Source organism: Micromesistius poutassou (assembly GCF_964030765.1).
Source record: "Micromesistius poutassou genome assembly, chromosome: 4".
NCBI lineage: Eukaryota > Metazoa > Chordata > Actinopteri > Gadiformes > Gadidae > Micromesistius > Micromesistius poutassou.
This window is the reverse complement of record NC_140274.1, coordinates 15560818-15582530: the sequence shown is the minus strand read 5'-3', so window position 1 is coordinate 15582530 and position 21713 is coordinate 15560818. Positions and strand designations below refer to the sequence as shown.

Below are 21713 nucleotides of genomic sequence, written 5' to 3'. Positions count from 1 at the left end.
CCCCCCCCCCCCGAAGACATCCCCAGGACGGGGGCGGGCCCCGCCGGATTGGCTAACCCCGTCGGATTGGCTGTGGAGAGGTGCTTCACGTTTTCGTTCAACATTGACCAATCAACGTGACGGCTCGGTTTACGTGAACGATCGGCTGAATGAATTAGTGCCCATCAAGCGCATTACCCGTGCTGGCCTGGCTTTTACACAAAACACGGCGTCCACAAAAAACGATCATTAGTTTATCAATTAATCACCGCTCACCGCCAGGAACGCCGGAGGAAACCGATTACATGAGCCCCTGCCATAGAGAAGAGCTCGCCATCACGGGTACCACCCCACACACACACTGTGTGAGACGCGTAACACAATACAAAGTGCGACGCAAAATTGTTGATTTGTGTCCTCTAAGCTTTATCGTTGCATTTGGGAAGCACTTTAATGATACGTTTCATCTCCGTGTGAAGAACGCAATGTTCTGGTTGAATGTAACCTTTTTGCGCTTGTACTAATAAGAACCCACCTCAGACACATAGCTGCTCTGCACTCTGTGTCTGGTTGAAAAAAGCGTGGTTGTGCCACACTTTTTCGCCTTGTAGCACCTCCAATTGGATACACTTTGTTCTCAGCCTTGCTTCTTAGCCGCTCTGGCATTAAGTGTGTGCTCAGCTAAACGACTCAATGTAAATGTAAACTGCTACGGATACAAGCAAGGTCATCAGGGATGGAAGCCAGGGATTGTTGTGTAGTGGTCTTTGGGCCCCTCTGCTGCCCCAGGCTATACGTTTTCATGTGTTTGCCCAACAACCCGGACCTCTCTGACTCCAGCTGGTGTCGGAGAAGAGGTGACAGCGCCGTTGGCGTGTGATGAGTCAGTCTGCGGTGCGTGGGTGAATGCGACGCATGTAACAAGAAAAGGCGATGTCGACACCCACACCGACTAGACTCGTGTGACATAAATTGACTCGGTTTGACATTAAACTGGGGATCAGTTAAAGGACAATTCCGGTATTTTGAACACTGAGCCCCCTTTCTGGTTTGTCTAGGATGAAATGAAGTGGTTGCCACCGAAATTTTGACTATTGGTCCTGTCTCGGGTATTTGGCTCATTTCAAATCGTCCCTGCCTGCTTCAGAATGGCTGTCTATGGGCATTCACAAACCTGTCCTTAAAACAACCCTAAATGTTAGTTTTCAGAAATGTGCAACTCACTGAGTGGTTAGTGGTGTTTGTTGATGTTCCAAATCAAGTATCGTAGCGAAATACAGTTTCTGTCGTGTTTTATTTGGCATTTTGTAAATCCCATTGAAACGGACACCGGACCGGAACCAGAAATGGAAATGGTGCTGTTTACATTTGGTTGTAGTCTTTTTTTGCTCGGTTCTCCGCATCAACAGTAGGGCTAGAACCCAGCGAAAAGACTACTACCAGCCCCTCTTTCCGTTTACAGTCAACGTGCAATGAGTCTTCCAACAGAAATCAATGGATTTACAAAATGTCAAATAAAACATGACTGAAACTGTATTTCACTACAATACTTAATTTGGAACATCAACGAACACCACTAACCACTCGGTGAGTTGCACATTTCTGAAACGTTTAGGGTTGTTTTAAGGACAGGTTTGTGAATGCCCATAGACAGCCATTCTGAAGCAGGCAGGGACGATTTGAAATGAGCCAAATACCCAAGACATGACCAATAGTCAAAATGTTGGCTTCAACCACTCTATTTCATCCTAGACAACCCAGAAAGGGGGCTCAATGTTCAAAATACCGTAATTGTCCTTTAAACATGGCAGACGACAGAAAGACAGCGTGAAAAAGTCCACCTGGAATATCCCCTCGCTGCATAATTAAAGTCCCCAAGTCTCCAGAATCCACCATGTATCACCATTGGTATCATTAGCATGCTCATATTAGCAAACCATTTAAAACCACTGAAGAGAGAGAGAGAGAGAGAGAGAGAGAGAGAGAGAGAGAAATAATTATAATGGTGAGAGTTCGAGACACACAAGCACACACAAGCACACGCTCTAAAAGTGAGTGAGAGAGAGAAAGGCCCACAGAGAGAGAGCGAAGTGAGAGTGAGTGACAGACATATAGAGATAGTACAACTAGGGGGTAATTGTTCTGAATGGGAGAGAGAGAATCAAAGAGATAGTGAGAAAAAGAGAGAGAGAGAGAGAGAGCGAGCGAGAACAAGAGCCAGAGAGGTAATTGTTCTGGCTGGGAGAGCGAGAGAGTGAGAGACATAGAGTGATACCATAATGGCCCTGGACTGCAGTGTGCGGGCCTGGCGGCCGCAGTGCGGGCGACCACGGGGGCATCACTAATGCCCGTCTCTACGGCCCGGCCCTCCTCCGTCTCCCTCCCTAACGAGACGGCTGAACCAAGTGGAGGGGAGACTAGTTAGTCATTCATCCCGCCTAATAACCCAGCGCCCCGCACGGCCGCCGGGGGACTCCCGATGACCCCCCCCTACGGATGAGTGGACAGGCAGAGAGAGCCACGCCGCTTGCCGAGAGACCGCACCCCCCCCCCAGGCGAAGGAGGAACGTTCCCGCTCCATCTCCTTCAATATTCATGTCCATTGATCGCCGGCGACAGAGAGCTGATTTATCTCCGCGGGCGGTTCAGCTGGAGCGCGAAGAAGCGCGGCCGGAGATGAAATGGGGAAGTCGGGGGAACGTGGCGCAGCGGGGCAAGCAGGATGAACCCGGGCGGGCCGCACGCCAGAGTCCAGTTGTGTCACTCGTGTCCGGCTGCGGCACAGTCCCACTGGCTGATGGGTTATCACGGTGGGGGGGGGGGGGGGGGGGGGGGATGGTGCCTCATCGGCTGAGCTCTCGGCATGCGGGACGTGCTATCAGCAGGATGACTTGTCGTGATGTGGTTTATTGAAGAGGCTTAGAAAAGGGGATTTGAACAAAAAGCACGGCACGACAGGAGGATTCAGAGGTCGTCTGTTAAAGGTGGCGCGTTTTAGCACATACATCCATTTAAAGTTGGCAGAAGGTTGACTCCATTTGTTAACATAAAATACAAATCCTTGGAACTTCCCGTCAGATTAATGCGTGGGTGATTTCATTCCTACCGTTCAACATTGGTACCATGTGTCATCTGGTCCATCTGGGTTATCTGCACCTTTTTAATACCACTTACAACACAATTAAATACAGATTTAATGGCCAGGAGGCATAAGGTTAAATGACAGTCCTCAACCTGGAATTGTTTTATAAGTATACACATTTGTGTATATCATAATTTGTTTGTTTGCTCTGATCCGGTTTATGTCAGGAGTAATGACCAGAAAAGTGTTCCACACAGCTTGTGTATGCCGTGGGAGGAACATAAGTATTTATTTCATTAAAGTTGGACATTTACTGGTTTGACATTTCTTATTTATCCTCTCTTGACAGTCACAATATATATTTAAGACTGATGAAAATTATATTTAAGTCTTTTGAATTACTAGTCAAGCCATGACTTATTATGACGTATTAAAACGTACCACCCTGTGTTTTTTTTAATGTATTTTTGATTACATAGATGGGGGAACGTGAGATGTGAACACATTCTAATGGCCTACACTGCAGTGTAGTCTCATCATTCTACATTAGCTTAACAGTGTGTTATTCAATGTGGTTTATCCATCAATAATACATTTTCTTTGTTCGGCTAGGATCCCAGTGGCATCTTCATCCTCATATTTTGCAAGGTCCTGGTTGACGATTCTATTCATGAAAAAGTTATCAAGGATTTAATAGGAATGTGTTTTGGGCATCAGCGACGCTCTGTAAAATGCTAATTTACACCCATCAAAGCGATGGTGCATAACCCAAGGGCTGCTTAATCCCTAGCAGAGTTGGAGGCAGTCCTGGGCACTACACAGGTGGTGGTGGTGGTGGTGGTGGTGGTGGTGGTGGTGGTGGTGGCGGCGGCGGTGGAGGGCGTCCTCTAATGCTGTGTCAGCATGTTCCCAGTGGTTAGGAACAGATCGGCATCTACTTCTCGAAGACGCTGAACTGAAACACATTGGCGAGCGAATGAACCGGCCACCTGTTGCCTGAGCTGTGGGCTCCGATCGAGGGGTACATCCGACTACTTTTATGGTCTACCAACAGGGACTTCACTCGTAGCAAATCGCGTCTCAGTTGCCAAGAATGCAGCCATGCAGAAGTGCTGTGTGCACGCCCTGTACATATGGGCCTGTCCTGGGGTATCTTTTACCATTCCTTAGCTGTGAATACGCCAGCGTCCATGCTAACATTCATGCTAACATAAAGGCTAACATCGGCTCACACCATCCCACTCCCTTCACCCTTTGATAGAGAGGAACCATGAATGGGATACTGGCACACACACACACGCACGCACGCACACACACTGCACACAGACTGTTTCAAACACAACACACATACCATTTCAAACACACACACACACACACACACACACACACACACACACACACACACACACACACACGACATGATTTGGGAATTGAAGACACGTCTCTGGAGCAGCCAGTCAACAACAATACCCACCAGCCCGTGTCTTTTTCCAATTAAAAGACTTCTGTCCACCTCTGAAGATACAGACCTTCCAGAACAATTAGCTTCTAATAGAGGTTATTCACATGCCCCTTTTTACGTCGCCGCGGCCATTTTGTTGACATGACACTGATTGAGAGTGAGTTGTCTGAATGGAGTGAAGTGAGCTGTCGTTCTGAGTTATCAATATTATGGCTTTGTTCGCATGTTATCGAGACAAACTGAGTTTAATCGGCGGTGTTGACCCTTATCAACTGGATTCGGACACTTTAAGCAAGGACCCGTCGTTGTTACTGGACGTCACGTACATGGATTTATGTAATTACCTTGTAAATACAGTGTCTGCGTATACAGCCCAGGAGTTCACAAGCAGCGTAAATAATGTTTATGTAATAAATGCATTACCTATCATCTACCTTACCAATACCTTTTAGACTACCTTCCAATTCTAGACATACAGCCACCTTCATACGGAAGCTGCGCTGACAACTAGGCTACTGCACACACGCTAGGCAGCAGAGGGAATTTCAAGACGCACCTCTCTTATGCCGGTAAAGTGATCTTCACTGTCTGATGGAAACCATCCATCGTAACGTTACAACTTACTCCCTGTGATAAAATAAAGTATAGACTATGTGAGGCTATGTGAGCTACACCGATCTAACTCTGACGTTACCTGTGGTGAAATGTTGGGAACAGACTTTGCTATGAGTAGTCGGCTGAAAGTCTCGCCTATTAATTCTAGCTAGCCATAAATCTCTCCTTCGCTGGCTCAAATCCTCAGTTTCTTTCCCTTCCCGTTTTCTCACTGCTGGTATGGCATAAAAACTAAGTGCTGAATTGTTATTGCTGTTGTTGGAACAGCCGTAGATAACACAACAAACCATTGTGGAAAAAAGGTGCGGGGAAAGTAGCGCTGACAAGGTTGCGTGTGTTGCGTATGTTTGTGTGTGTGTGTGTCGCGTAAACGCGGTGACGCTTATAGAATAAGGTCTATAAGAAACATTTGTTAACTATTGTGCTATTTTCGGGAATTTAATCACCAAAGTGTAATTTATATTAGAAAAATAAAAAAAATGTATAATTGCAAAATGATTTGATCTCCACTCAATTACCCCTCCCTCCACTCATAAAATACGCCACACACACACACACACACACACACACACACACACACACACACACACACACACACACACACACACACACACACACACACATACACACACACACACACACACACACACATCACACACACACACACATCACACCCCCCAAATCCACAGAGGAAGTAACCCGGTTAAAAAGGAAGCAGCCCTACTTAGCACTATGCTCGCCGTAGCATGAAACAGCTGGCCTCTCCTCTGGGCTTGACCTCCCCCCACCCCCCAGCTGCCCCCCCAGACTGAGAGAGTCAGGGCAAATCATAAGAGAACACACACACACCCCTACCGCCATGCCCTCTTTCCTTTGACCGACTGGAAAGTTCCAGCACGCTCTCTCCCTCTCTCTCGCTCACACTCAACAGACCATAACGTCCACTGCCTTAGTGTGCACTGTGTGTGTGTGTGTGTGTGTGTGTGTGTGTGTGTGTGTGTGTGTGTGTGTGTGTGTGTGTGTCTCCCGCCTCCGGGCCGTGTGGGAGTTTAGACACTCATACCTTGACGGAAAAGTCGCCGTCCACCACGCAGCGTGCCTGCACAGCGCTGACAGGCTGTGATCACGCACTGCCACCGTGCCGTCATCTGTGCGTGGGCACGGTGGCGCCGGAACCAACAGACAGACGGACGGGACGGGGACGGACAGGCCTGTTCTCCCGGGGAGAGTGAAGTGGGTCACCAGCTGCGTTCGGCGAGTTAAATTCCCACTCAAAACACCAACGACTGGAAATGACAGCGCAGTGGCGGTGGCGGCGGCGGCGGTGTCCCCTGGTCTGTGAGCATGTTAGCTGTATTAGCATGCCTCACGATAAAAAAAAAAAAAGGTGACCCAACACCCAAAACACATCCGGCGACCGGATGCGTCTCCGATCGCTGTACATAGAGCCTCAAATGAGCGGTCCCGGTGACTTACTCGCCGCCTCTGTGTATATGACTCCGTGTACATTTCTCACACAATAAGTTACATTTTTCGACGATGGCAGTTTGATTTAATTAATTTTCCTGGCAAATGCTAGAAAGAAAACTTGTTCAGTTTGACAGTTTATTCACTATGCAAGACCAACAACAAACCAGCTGGATTCTGACAATCTCTGACTTCTGGTGCCTTTCTATTCTATATCCAACCATTTTCTCTTTAGGCTGTCAAGTTTTCATAGAAAATCAACGTAACCACCAGTATAAATGACATGCACTTAGCATGTACTGCATTGAAATTCCAGGACTGGATTCTACAGCAGGTAAGGCTTAGGGATGGGTTAAGGTTAGGTCTAATTTAGGGTCCTTTTAGGTTTAGGATATGCCTAGGTCTAGGCTAGGTTAAGATTAGGGTGTGTTTGAGGTAATATTTAGGTCTAGGTTTGGTTTAGGGTAGGTTAGGTTTGGTTATGTTAAGCAAAAATGTAGGTTATGGTTACGTTTAGGCTGGTTTTAGGTTCAAATTGGGTAAAATGTTAGTGTCAATAGGACACTGAGACAATTAATCAACACTTAATAGCACACAAATCAAACCAGGCAAGACATGCATTACCGGGTAAACGTGCTGCATATACAGCAAACGTGTTGAAACAGTGTTAATATGTCCAAACATAAATAGTACACACGAGTAGCCACTGGTTTAAATAGCACCAGCATCTTCCGGCCGGTTGAGGCTCCATGACCTTTCATATCAAGAATCACATTTTAATAATTGATAGCCGAGTGTTCCCGGGGGGATTGAGCAGGTTGCTGGGGAGAGATAGGACCGGGGCTGGTTGCTCTCAAACGTCAGCCGCACAGCAGGGAGGAGGGAATATCGCCTGTTAAAGTCGCAATGTGTAACATTTCTCTAGCGCCTCGCTTTATATAACCTAGACATATCTGCAGTCCATGCTGATCGATAGTGATTTCAAAAATGTTATCAACGAAAACGCATCCTATTAAAGATATCTACAATAACAAAAAAATGCTACTCTCGTTCAAGTCACACAATTGCACAGCTAGTGAGAGTGGACAGAACACCGTTATCATTTTTTTAAATACTGATCCAACACATATAATACTATCCATCTCAAAGTCGTGTGAGTTAGTGAGTGGGAGAGTGAGCAAGTGTGTGTGTGTGCTTGTGTGAATGTGTTCCAGAAAGTTGATTGTACTGTAGTTGACAGTGTGTGTGAGAGTGTATGTCTGTGTGGGTGTGTGAGAGAATGTCAGGAAATTAACCGCCACGGTGGTTAAAGAAGAGCTTTTTAAATGCAGTCAATTTAAACTTTATTGGTCGCATTAGACCACTGAACTGGACATGGGGATTATTGGAGCATGTGACAATCCCTCTCCTGTCTCAAAATCACTCCTTTAAAGCACCACTTCAATCTGGTTAAATTGTGCTAAGGGTAATTTGATGGATATGAATGTTTAATGGCGGAGGCCCATCCAGATAAGAGAAGGATTATCATTCTGCACGTAAAACAGAAGAATTTCACCAGAACTCAATCAAACTTGATGCTGCTGTTGGTGAGATTGGAGAGTTTTAAAGAGGAAGAGAAAGAGAGCGATGAACAGAGCAACATTCCCTACCTACCCAAGTTTCTCCAACATTGAAGTGTTGCATTTCACGCACCTGTGTGCGAGCAATGATAACGCTGTGTGTGAGTGCATGTGATTGACAGGCCAGGCGGATACTCCAAATCATTCAGGGCCTCTCTGCTGTCTATCTATCACAATGAGCCGGAGGCGCTCCAAAATCTAAATTGGCTCATAGGGAGGTCAACTTGAAACAAATACTCACAGTGCACTTCACTCACTAATGGCTGAGGGACGGCAATGGCATTTCTAACAAATGACACTCAAATAACAGCTCTGACGTTTTACCTAACGTACCGTTAACAATACTATATTTTACTTTATATTTTACTCATGTTATATATTATATCCATATATGAATATCTAGAATGTCATACACCATATGTTCTATAATAACTGAGATATAAAAGAATGAGCCATTCGTTCATAAGAAGTTGACAATTCCATAGTAAAAAACCAAGCAATCATTACATAGTCTTTATATAGCTAGCCAACCTTCTTCTGGATTGCTTGACAGTTCTTTATCCATCTTCATTCTTATCACCCTCACCCTCCTCATAGTTGTAACTCACACACCTCTGTTTACAGAGGTTACCTCTGTTACATCTGTATACATTGTCTAAAGTATAACCTACATGAAACTATAGGGTGGAGAACACACACACACACACACACACACTGGTCTCTCTTCCTCCTGTGCACACACATGCACAGGGCACGTAGATTAGATGAACATTACAGCGTGTGCATGCTCTATTATTATTAGAATATGAATACAGAAAATGTATATCGAATAATATATTGAATCATATATTTAACAGTGTTGCAGCGTTTAATTCTTTTGAAGGTTTATTCCACTTATTATTAACATCTATTCGTTTAGAACATGAATTCATTTTGACCATTTATTCCTTGAATGATTATTCTTCCAGAATGTTTATTCATCTATAATGCCTATTCCTTTAGAATGTTTATTCCTTTCAAATGTTTATTGTGTATGATTGTTATTCCTTCGGATGTATATTCCTTCAGAACGTTCTTTCCTTTAGGACAATTATACCGGTATACCAGTACCAATTATATCAGGTAGAGCCTTTATTCCTATATAATGTTTTACTCAGAAAGGTTTCGCATACAGAAGCAAGCTGGCTCACGTTAACACATGATAAGCCACTTGTGTTGCTGTGGAGTTATGTCTGAGACATAGTACACACCCTAATGCCTTCTCTCTGCTTGTGGTCCTCAGAACCAACAGACAGACGTCTGCTTCTCTCTGCTTGTGTTTGTTATCTACCTTCAATACTTTTAAAGCTGGTACTACAGTGATTCTGCCTTCCCTTGGTGCCCTCTTCATTAACTTAACAAAAAAGCATCTGCTTTACTATGTGTGTAACAAACCTGTGTCTTCTTGTGTCTCCAAGAAAGAAAAAAATAAGTGTAGTGGAGCTAGTGTAAAGCTGTATAATGCAAGAAACAAAAATGTCACAGTTTAATGCTAATCTGACCTAAAGGGTTTGACATACATGGATAAAATATGTAAAATATCATTTATTTATTATTATATATAAATATTATTTTTTAAATGTATTCATTATGCTTTTCCCCGGAGCAAGATCCAGGGAATTCAGATCCATTAATGAGCAGGTAGGGATAAGGGCAACTTGCTCAAGGATGCCTGCAGGCATCTGGGATCCAACCCTGAACCTTTCGACTGGGACCCTGACCACTTGCCTATAACCACTAGACATGCCAGCCAAACTGACTCTGGTTCCATCCACTCGACACCCCAGACTTTTTTATCCCTGGTTCGGTTGTCTCCGGTCTGGATGCTGATGGTTAGATGTCGGCTAAAGGGGCGGACTCAAACCAACGGCCAACTGCCTTCATCAGACCACTCCCGTTCGGCAGAAAAGTGGCATTGAAACACACCATGAATACTACTGCCAACAGTAGCGTGTACGTTCTGCACTTGTGCCAGATGCAGGCCCTAGTCTCGTGGTGCTAGTCCACCCCTCCCGCACACTGTGTGCAAACAGCACACAAGCAAACAGAGGCATTAATCCGCAGAGCACTCTCAGACTTAGCATCCGCGTGGTTCCAAAAGCTTCCGACACAGCTGAACACACGATTTGTTCCCGAACTCGTCCGAGTCTCCACAAACGTTTCGGATGGCCAACAGTTGGGCTAGTGTGTAGCAGCCTTAAGCTGTCTTTCTTTGGCTCTACAGCAGTGTTTGTCCTCAACCTGCGGTAGGAAGCAACAAACCACAACACTGACACCCCCCCCCCCCCAACAATTCCTCTGGTGACGCAGACAGAACACAAACGCTGATGATTTAGTCGGGATATTTAGAGACTTTATGGATTTCATTAATGGCAGTCCTCGCGTGTCTCGCCAATAAAACTAAGCTGTCAAACCACGGCAAGTTTGAGAACGATCCCAAAGCCACAGTAGAAGCGGTTTTGGCCACTTGTACAGCAGCATTATGTTTCCTCTGTGGACGCTAACACAGAGCAGCCCCATGGCGTTGTGGGGCCACATCTGCTTGTCCCTTCTCCCTGGACTACTGTGAGATATCAAACATATCTATCTTTATCATCTCTAGACTGTTCAACATTAAACCAACCTATCTATATCAGCTCTAGACTGTTCAACATTAAACCAACCTATCTATATCATCTCTAGACTGTTCCACATTAAACCAACCTATCTACTTATATCATCTCTAGACTGTTCCACATTAAACCAACCTATCTATATCCTCTCTATCTTAATGTGACATTAAACCAACCTATCTATCATAACTCTATCTTGGTGTTAAACATTAAACCAACCTATCTTCATTATATCTGTCTTACTGTTAGATTAAACCAATAAGATCCTTAGACAGTCCAATAACATCCTTTCCATCCTGCCTTATAGATGTCGTGCCAATCTATCTATAGCATCCTGAGACACGCTGAGACCCATTATACATTTCTATCTATGTCATATACCTATATCATCCTCCCTGGCCTACCGTTTGAACATTAAACCAACCAACCATCCCATCCTTCCCCCCCCCCCCCACCTTTCAAAACATCAAACCAACGCTTCAGCCTCCGTCTCCGAGACTGCCTCCCACTCTCGGCTCCTCCTCCTCCTCCTCCCACCGCCTCCACTCCGCCGCGTTTGAAACTTCATCCCGACCATCTGCGTTTTAATTAGGCGCCGCTTTGATGATGCTGCGGACGGGATGACATCATCGCACGACCCCTCTCCGCCTCCCCTCCTCACATCATCTGAGAGGGGGAGGGGGGGGGGGGGGGGAGCACTGAGGAGAACCAACCACGTCTCCCGCGTGAAGGCAGGCCTGGCGTACTGTCAAACGACAGCCCGTCATCCACAGACCTTAGAGTCGTTAGAGCGTTTCCTTCACGCTCGCAGAGCCGGTATGACGAGCGCCGTCCATCAGCCGGTGGTTTATCACCTTAAACCGCTTCGGACAGGATTTCCCAGGCTGCCGGGTGGAAAGAAATCATTTGAAAGTAAAAAAAAACTAATTGAAGGAATGGCACGTAGGCACCTCGACATGATCATTAAGTTGCATTCGTCTGCAGGATTTATGAGTGGTGGGGCAACAGGTACTCTCCCCTGGGGGGGGGGGGGGGGGAGGAGACTGCAGCGTGGAGAATGTTTTAGCCAGAGCTCTGGGGAGCGCGGTTGCCCTGGTTCTCCGGCCCGCACTGCTGCAATGTGAGGGTTAGGCCCTCTTTAGGTCTAGAGGAAAGAGTCCTGAGGCTTTAGGTCCACACATAGAGGGCCGAGAGATATATATATCTAACAATGTTCAGACCGAAAGGAAAATATTAGCCGGATCTGGGGACCTTGGTTTGTATTAATAATTAATGCAGAAGCACAGTTTTAAAGAAAGAAAAGAATGTGTGAATTGCTTAGTTTGCTGGGCTGTAAGATAAGGTGAGGGGGGGGGGAGACTTTGTTTTGCTTGGGAGTTTGATCCAAAGGTTAAGAAAGAAAGAAAGTTTAGACAAGAATTCAAAGTATTAATTCAGAGCCATTCAGGCATTGAGGTTATTGTACAATGTTATTTAAAACCTGAATGGAATACCGAGTACCACATTTGATACCACGACCGGAGCAAAACGGGAGAGCTGTTGCTCGCGGACTGTGGCTCCTCTGTCCTGCAACTTTAAATTCATAAAGGACACTTAACTCTCTGTATCTGTCAAAGTCCACAGTGCTCCCCACTGCCCGAGTGGGCCCACGGGCCACGATGCATACAGCTGTCTGTTGCCTGGCTGATGGCTGAATGGAGTATTAAAGTACCTGGAGGAGATGTGCTACAAAGAGCCGGGGAGGACTGAGGCAAGGCCGGGGACTACTTTGACCATTTATCAGAAGCTTTTATCCAAAGCGACGTACAGCCACTGCAGTATCCTGCCCCACAAGGCTACCATAACAGGCGTTTCTAATAGCAGTTGCTGTAAGATTTGTTTTATCCTGAATGCCTTCATCATTGGCCATTCAAACCGCGGCAAAAAAAACAACCACAAAAAACATAATGAATTAAGTTCTAGTAATGGCATTTATGGATTAAACTGTTCTCTTGACGTCATCAAATGACGCGGACGCACAGGCTCGCGGACGCACACTAAACCCGTCACTGAGCGGGTGCGATATCCCGTCGTAAGACGAGGCCTCACACATGCTGTAGTAGTTCAAACCAAAAAACCGTCTGGATGGGATCGCTGTTCCCCGCTCTCAGCCAAACGAGCGGGCCGCTCGGGTGGGTGATTAGGGGGCTGTTTAGGCAGCGCACCGCAGTACACCGTTGGCCTCACGACGTACGCAGCGCTCAGCCCGGCTTCTGGCTCCGCTCCCGTCTCACATCATTCTGGCTGACGAGGAGGGATTCATTACGCTGAGGACCCCGCCGGCGTTAACACTCTGTCAGTCAGACAGGCCAGGACTCTATTTCTCCTGTACGCATCCTCCTAACAAAATGTGAAACATGAAAATTAATAAATTCAACGTCCTAGTCCACCCCCCCCCCCCCCCCTTCAGCCTGTTCCATATCCTAGGTGAACTGAAGAACCAGGACCAAAGAGATATTTTGTGTGTCTGATGGTCCAAATGTGTTAAATCCCTCCTGGCAAGGGGGGAAGAGTACAGGGCTGTGACCTCTTTGGAATATCTGCAATATGCTAATATTCTAACAGATTGGAACACATGCATAATGCTTATATTAAATTCAACATGAATACACCGAGCTCCACCACTTTCCTCTCTCCCGCCCCCTCGCCTCCCACCCTCTCTCTCTCCCCGGTCCTACACAGACACCAATAATAGATTGAGAACACCAGATCCAATAAGACGGCAGTGTAGAGCAATTAGCACAATATTAAATGTTTGCTTTGTCATCTGATAATGCATCGCAACGCACAAAAATACAGAGATTTATCGAGCTTAAGTCAGCAGAGATGATTAAAAGGAAATCTAATTATTTTCTCTGCTATAAACTATGAAACTTACTTACTTTGCGGCTCAGCAATATATGAAGTGATGCATTTTTCTGATGTGTCAAAGTTCGGCATGACACATTATCAGGAGCATTTGATGGTAAAGAATGTGTTGACGTGTGGTCATTTCATAGCATGAGTGCTGTCCAATACCACCAACGTACCAATGCTGTGTTAATTCCAGTATTACTACGATTTAAGAGTTAGAAAAGGCACTTTGCATGATTCACAATTAGAATATCAAGGAAATGATTATGCATTTTAAAGTTCAGAGGTTCAACACGCAACGAATAACAAAACACCCAATAACACTTTTTTGATACTTGGTTGCTTTGAACACACAAATAACAACTTCTGTGCAACGTTCTGAGTGTCTTCAGGATAAGTGTTAACCTGTTTCCCGCCTCGATCCACTGAAAAAACATTGTTGGTACACGTGCTCCATGGGGCAGGTTCGCACATTCAACAACATTCAGCTTCACAGTGTCACAAACTATCGATGTACGATCAATGAACAATGCTCATTAATGAGTGAAAGCGGTGGGTTGAGTTAACCTGACTCTCTCCAGATGAATTTCGTTCCGCCGAGCTCCACTCATCCATCTGGGATCGCTCCATTGAAGAGGTGCTTTAGAAGGCTGGGTCTTATCAAAAATCCTTGCATATGATTGGATAAACCACTTGTCCGTCATCTTTATTGACGTGCTACTTCAACCACTCACATCGAAACCAACCCGTGACGCTTGCTTCCTCAATGCCAAAGTCCCCAAATACCTCCCAACGGGAGTGATCCCAGATGGATGAGTGGAGCTAGGCGGAACGAAATTCATCTGCCGTCAGTCAGGTTAGGGTTGAGTACCTTTAGAGTAAGTGAGACTCTTCACAATGAGTGAATATCGTTACAGTTACCAAGGATGGGGGGGGAGGTCAGTCAGAGCTGGAGGTGCTGAGAAAAAGAATCATCTATGTATTGATGTCATATTAAATGCAGAGCCACATTTATGGTTGCATACATTTGAACGGCCGACCACATTTCACACCAGTTGTAGAACCATTTCACAAGACAACAGCCGGCAAACGGGGACACCGACTCCGCTGTGGAGCGATAGACAGTTCCCACGCGCAACCCAGATTTGTCTCTCTTCAGAATGCGATTTATTGTGGACTGAACCACAGCCACGCTATACGGCTAGCAATAGAGCAAGGCACTTGAACTTTATCACACGGATACACTGGCAGTATGCAGTGAGGGCCCTGAGTGCAAATGAGAAGCAGAACACTTTGGAAACCTCTCAGAGGGAGATTTATTCCCATCGGCAAAAGAAACAAAACACTACAGCCCACAAGGCTTCCACTATGTGTTTTTGCTTTTTGGCTTTAGGGCAATTATTAAACAAATCAGAGTTCTATTTTGAGACATACCCAAACCACCATTACCGCTTCGTCATTGAGCTGGGATACGTACTCAAGTAAAGCAAACTAGTGTATTGTAACTATTTAACGATCAACCTTGTTTTATAAAGTGTTTATCTCCAAAAATATAAATGCATTTATCATAGCTGCAGCACCCTCAGTCTTTATAGCAACAGAGTAACATTACAATAACTGAGTCTTTAATTATCTTTACATTAACTTAGTATCTCTACGGACACTGAGTCTTTATCGTTTATCTTTATCTTTACAGTAACTGAGACTTTATAGTAACTGATTACTCTGTTCAGAGTAAGTGAGTAACTTTACAGTCACATCGTATCTTTAGAGTACCGTTATATAATTTGAGTAACGTTAGATCTTTTGAGTAACTGAGTATCTTTACAGCAATGTCATATCCATACAGTAACTGATTATATTAACAGTAACATCACATATTTAGAGTAACATTGCATCTTCAGAGTAACTGAGTTACTTTGGAGTGAGCACATTAAGAGCAACACCGTCGGCTATCTTGAGTGAAACACAGTGATCGTCGTACCTCCCAGGAGATGACCAGTTCATGTCTGCGCCCGTTTCCTCCGCTCACGTTCGCCGGCGCCACCGCTGGGACTAGAATCAAAGACAAAAACCACATGGAACACAATTAGGGCATATCGTCGCATCGCCACCCACTGTGGTGACAAACCCAATTAATAACCTCTCAGATTTACAACGTCAAAACAAAATAGAATATTAGCTGTAGAGCCCTGGCGTGATCAAAAACGACCTAGAACCAGAGCCTTCGTGGCGCCTTCCAGGATTGATTACCATATCCATGACGAGATACAGCGATTACTGAGTTAATTACACGAGGAGGAGATAGGACATATTAAATAAGCCTCTTCCAGGCCACCCTTGACCTTTGTAATTATTATGTTTTTATGGATGAGAAACGAGCGGGAGGTGCGGCGGTGGCGGAGACACCCTGGACCCAGGGAGCCGCCGTCTGCAGCGCACGGTGATCAGTGTACGGTGGTATGGAGGTGATCAGTGTACGGTGGTATGGAGGTGATCAGTGTACGGTGGTATGGAGGTGATCAGTGTACGGTGGTATGGAGGTGATCAGTGTACGGTGGTATGGAGGTGATCAGTGTACGGTGGTATGGAGGTGATCAGTGTACGGTGGTATGGAGGTGATCAGTGTACGGTGGTATGGAGGTGATCAGTGTACGGTGGTATGGAGGTGATCAGTGTACGGTGGTATGGAGGTGATCAGTGTACGGTGGTATGGAGGTGATCAGTGTACGGTGGTATGGAGGTGATCAGTGTACGGTGGTATGGAGGTGATCAGTGTACGGTGGTATGGAGGTGATCAGTGTACGGTGGTATGGAGGTGATCAGTGTACGGTGGTATGGAGGTGATCAGTGTACGGTGGTATGGAGGTGATCAGTGTATGGTGGTATGGAGGTGAACAGTGTACGGTAGGGCTGAACGATTTGGGGAACTAATCTAATTGCGATTATTTTTACCAATATTACGTAGATATTTAAAATGCGATTTTTTCAATTTATTAAGTTCCTTATGTTCTGTATTATTCGCTAAAAAGGTAATAAATCATTCTTTAGCATGACCAACACAACATTGGAAGCAGTTAACATGTAAACTGCTCTTTCCTTTAAGGCCAGGCCAATATGTTGAGACGAATTGATATTATAACATCTTTATTTAACTATTGAATTGTAAAAGAAAAATAAATATAAATCTTACTGATCTCCAGTCAGCAACGTTAACAAATCACAAAAAAAAAAAATATATATATATAATAATCAAAAAAAAATAGGGTTACACATCGCAATTTGAATTTAATTAATCGTTCAGCCCCAGAGTACGGTGGTACCGAGGTGCGGCGGCGGCGGCGGAGACACCCTGGAACCAGGGAGCCGCCGTCTGCGGCACGCGGCGCGCTGTGGCACTCCGCTGACTCTGGGCCTCAGGTGCCGCGCACGTCGGCCAGATTTGCGTAAGCCGCTTATTGTGCAAACTTAATCTGCAGCCAGGTTAACAACAGAGCAGGGGATAGAGTGGGTTCACGAGCTGGGGCGTGAAGGGGACACCCCCCGCCCTGACCCCCCCCCCCCCCCCCCCCCCTCCGCTGGACTGGGTAGCCCCGCCCATTCTGCCGGCGATTTGAGTTCGCCCTGCTGAAGGGTCTGGAGAAGAGCAATACATTTCTTTCTAGTTTCGACACGTTTTTGCGGGAGCCAATCACCAAGCTGGCATTTCCCCCTGGCGCGCTATTGGCTGGTTTAACACAATGACGACAGGGAAGCGACGGCAAGCAGCCGATTGCGTACAGAGTCAGTTGAACTTGGCCCGTTGATCACGCCTCTTGTGCTGAAGAAAATGACAGCAGCTTCCCCATACCAATGTGCAATCTACGATTGAGCTTGGTCTGGCAATAGCCAGGCTACCCCCCCCCACCCCTCCTCAACAAAACTGTTTGTGGCTGTGTCCATGCCAATCAGCTGGATGTATTCTGTCGGCATGCTGCAAGAGGTAATGGGAGTCAGAGGTGCTTAACATAATAATGTATGCTAATGCCTGAGGGAACGCCGATGCCGGTGTATGCGTTATCATTTTAATGTATGCATGTATTATATATTTACAATGATTTTTCTTTCCTGGGGTTTATCTCGCGCATCATTTCCCCTCGAGGGGAAACACTTATTCACCCTATTGATTTCACACAATCAATAGGGTGATAAGTATTTCATTACCCCAAGTACTATCTTATGTTTTATCTGATGTATATATCTTATTAACGCACATTTCCAGCTGCGGGGCTTTCATTCCTACTGCTATACACTGATTTAGCAGACCCTGTTATCCAAGTGCCTTACAGTGGAATCGTTAAAAGATCATCAAGCTCAGGGTTGCTCAAGCGTTGCCTACTGAGAAACTGTGGACATTGGGTTTCGAACCCAGAACCGGGTTTTCGAGTATCGGTTTCGAGACACTAAACATCCTAACCATTAAACTGTCCTGCCTCCCTACAGACTACCCTGTCCCCCTAAAGACTACCTGTCCCCTCTACAGTCTACCCTGCCCCCCATAGACTACACCGCCCCTTTACAGACTGCCCAGCCCCAGTACAGACTGCCCAGCCCCCCAACAGACTACCCACCCTCCCTAGGTTTACCTGCTTCTTTGGTGCGTACTCCCCTGGAGGGGGCACTGGGGTCCCCCGTACCGATGGCGTTGCTCGCCACCACCCTGAACTCGTACTCCACCCAGGGGTTCAGGTCCACAGCCATGGCAGACTCCATGGTGCCCGTGACAGGCTCTGGGTCTTGGGAAGGGGAAACCAACAGGACTCATGCTAGTTACGCTCTTCGATCATCAGAATACATAACACTTGCTAATGCATGAACTAATGATGTTCATGTGCAATATGGGAGAAAGAGGTTGGAAAGGTTCTAGTCTGTACAACTGATTCATGGCAGTTGGCGGAAAATGCAAGATTGTTTTTTTACCGGTATGCTAAATAATGATCTCAAAACTGTGGGCATGAACAAAATTGTATTCAGTTCACCTGCCTAGTCAGATATATCAGACCTTTTGTTATCAAATATTCCAAATTCCTGTTGTTGGAGGTCGTAGAGTGGGAATTTCCGTAACTTCCATATGACATGAACACAGCATAAACAGTGCACATTAAAGCCTTAAAAAAAGACTTCACAGTAAAAGTAAATATGTTTGATTAGGGACAGTGCAGTGAAGCAGAATTTATTTTTGTACGATGACATTTAAGAAGGCAAGTGATGTACTACGTACTCTCTAGCTAAAAGCAGCAAAGGTCTAGGAATACATATAAATGTTTTTTATTAATTAATAGTATAAATATAACAAACACACTATGTCTAACAATGTAAGAAAAAATGCATGAGTCTCAGTGGCAGCCTTTCATGAGGCCACACATCAACTCTGATACAATGGTAACTAAATGACATGCTAGCCATGAATGAATGCTAATTCTAAATCACTCTGGCAACATAGATCAATACAGACAGGAAGACCATAACCTGGTTAATGGATATTAATACCTGAGGTGGCTTCATTTAAAGCTGACCTGTTTACATGTAGGTGTTTTTAACGTTGGCCAACGCTAGCATTCTTGTCATGTAAAAAAATGGGTTTGAAGTGAACACATTAATGAACCGCCAGCAGTAAATTCCGCACATCGATAAATACGTATTTTTATACAATGTTTGTTTTTCTGCGCAATGTTATGTTTTTCTGAAAGGCAAGGGAAAACAGGATTTTTTTCGCCTCGAGCGTGACTCTCGCAAATGACCCTCTTCACACACTGTCACGCAACACCTTCTATTTCTAACTCAAACGACACGCTATCGGAGCAGCTGAGGTTCCCGAGAGATCTGATAAGCTGGGGAGATCGAGAGAATGTCTTGTTTTACCCAATATTTCAATAGTTTACATTTGTAATAATAAATCATGGCCAATATGTTAAATAGCTGGAAACTGTAATAAATATTGTGTGGGGTGAAAGTTCGCCACCTTTGGCAAACTTTTGGGTCACTCCAAACTTTTCTTTAGATGTGACAGCCCTGCAGTATGTTGGCCTGTTATCTAACATAGCTATTACACCACTTTATTCTGTAATACAAAGTCATTAAATGCTATTTTCTTTAAGCCATTACAGCACTTTTAAAAAATTGCTGGTGCAGGCTGGCCTGCATAGCCGACTACAACTGTTATTTCCTTGGTGTTTTATTTAGATCCGGGAGCCACGAGCTAAGCAAACAAATTCAGCAGCGAACTAAATAGCCATCTGCCTCTTCCACTTCCATTGAATGGAGGGTTGGCCTGGGTGACTTTTTATTCATTTTCATGATTTTTTTTTTTTCAAGGCTGTACGTTTGACACCCCTTCTCTACTACAAGAAAGATAGCCACTGTGCCGTGCTCCGTGCTATAGCCGGTGTCGGCTAATGCGTTAACCCCGGGCCTTCTGTAATGAAGCTCCGTCAACATTAGCCTTAGCGACACTAGACAAACATTTGAAGGGAAAACATATCCTCGACAAGAGCACAACAAATGTATGCAGTGGAAAGCCGGTCCTTATCATTCAAGACACAGCGGCGCCGCGCTGCTCTTTAAACAAGCGCTGATAACCACGTTGGCGCCGTGCGGATAAAAAGCCCATCCGTGGTATGCTAATCTTCACAAGTTCACCACTTACAATGCATCACAGGAGGCTTAATTGTCCTTTATCAAATTAAATATTGTTTAACAGCCTCCTCCGTGTGAAAAGAGTGTTTGCTAAGTATGATTTATCAATCCGTGCCGATGGATTATTACCGCATCATAAACCCGGCTAATATTTTTAGCTTAGTCCATCAGAATGGATTGCCCTCTGCTTAGCAAACGTCATTCCTTCAACGTTCACTTTTGATGATTTCCCTCCAAACCATAATATAGGACTGTTTTCGTCAGACAAAGATTATCTATTTTCAGCTAAAATTAAAGTATCCCAGTATCCCAAGTATCAGAAGCCACAAAAAGAAAAAGGTAAATCTAGCTAATCTAAAGACTCAACTTTAGAATTAACATGCTTGTTTAACAGTTCTAATAAGTAGGCCTACTTCACAACTTTTGTATTTCAATGCTTAATAGACCTTTAAATTCACAAAAGAAAGTCAATCTTCTGATGCAGTATAACATTACCACTCTGTAAAGTGACATTCTAATGGCAGGCTCATCTATGGATTGTAACACTACAGTACTGAATATAAATGCAAAATAATAATAAAATTGCAAAAATTAGTACAAAAAAGTTAGTAAAAAATGTATAAAATAAAGCCCAATTATAAAATGCATTAGATATGCAGGTGAAAACAATAAAAAAGGAGATGAAAAACAGGAGAAATCGGATGATTAGCTCAAGGCTATTCTACAGCATAATTGCATTTTAAAGGACCAAATCACACCTTTAATACAATAACATGTACCAGCGGCCCTAGCCGTAGATATCAGTGTACTCCCAGAGTTTGATAAGCAGACTGGAGGGGGGAGAGGGGAACTGATGGGTTGCGGGTACCTGTTCTGACGGTCTGCCAGCCCAGGGAGAAGGGGCTCCGGGCCTGAAGGTTGTAGGTGCTAATAGGGCTGTGGTTGTCCAGCCCACGGCTCCAGGAGAGGGTGGCCGTGCTGTCGGTGATCTCCTCCACAATCACCACCCCGGGGGGCCCGGGAGGCCCTGCAGGAGAGAGAGGACACACACACACACACACACACACACACACACACACACACACACACACACACACACACACACACACACACACACACACACACACACACACACACACACACAATAGAGGAGAGAGGACACATACAAACAGAGGAAAGAAGAAGGTAGTGTAACCACTACACTCCTGTGCATAGAAAATCGACACGGCTGCATGAGGTGAGAAGGGGAAATGCCACCGGTCAAGCTGAAT

At 45.1% G+C, this 21713-nt stretch overlaps 1 protein-coding gene across 1 annotated transcript in view; it reads right to left on the bottom strand.

Moving 5' to 3' along the window:
• The window catches only part of cntn5 (contactin 5), a gene marked incomplete at both ends in the record, with an annotated part of 101056 nt that overhangs the window by 7440 nt on the left and 71903 nt on the right, over window positions 1-21713 (bottom strand). The window contains 3 exons of the mRNA XM_084466369.1: window positions 15752-15822; window positions 18393-18542; window positions 21311-21469. Of these exons, the coding sequence (XP_084322495.1) occupies window positions 15752-15822; window positions 18393-18542; window positions 21311-21469 (380 nt within the window). The remainder of the gene's footprint in view (window positions 1-15751; window positions 15823-18392; window positions 18543-21310; window positions 21470-21713) is intronic.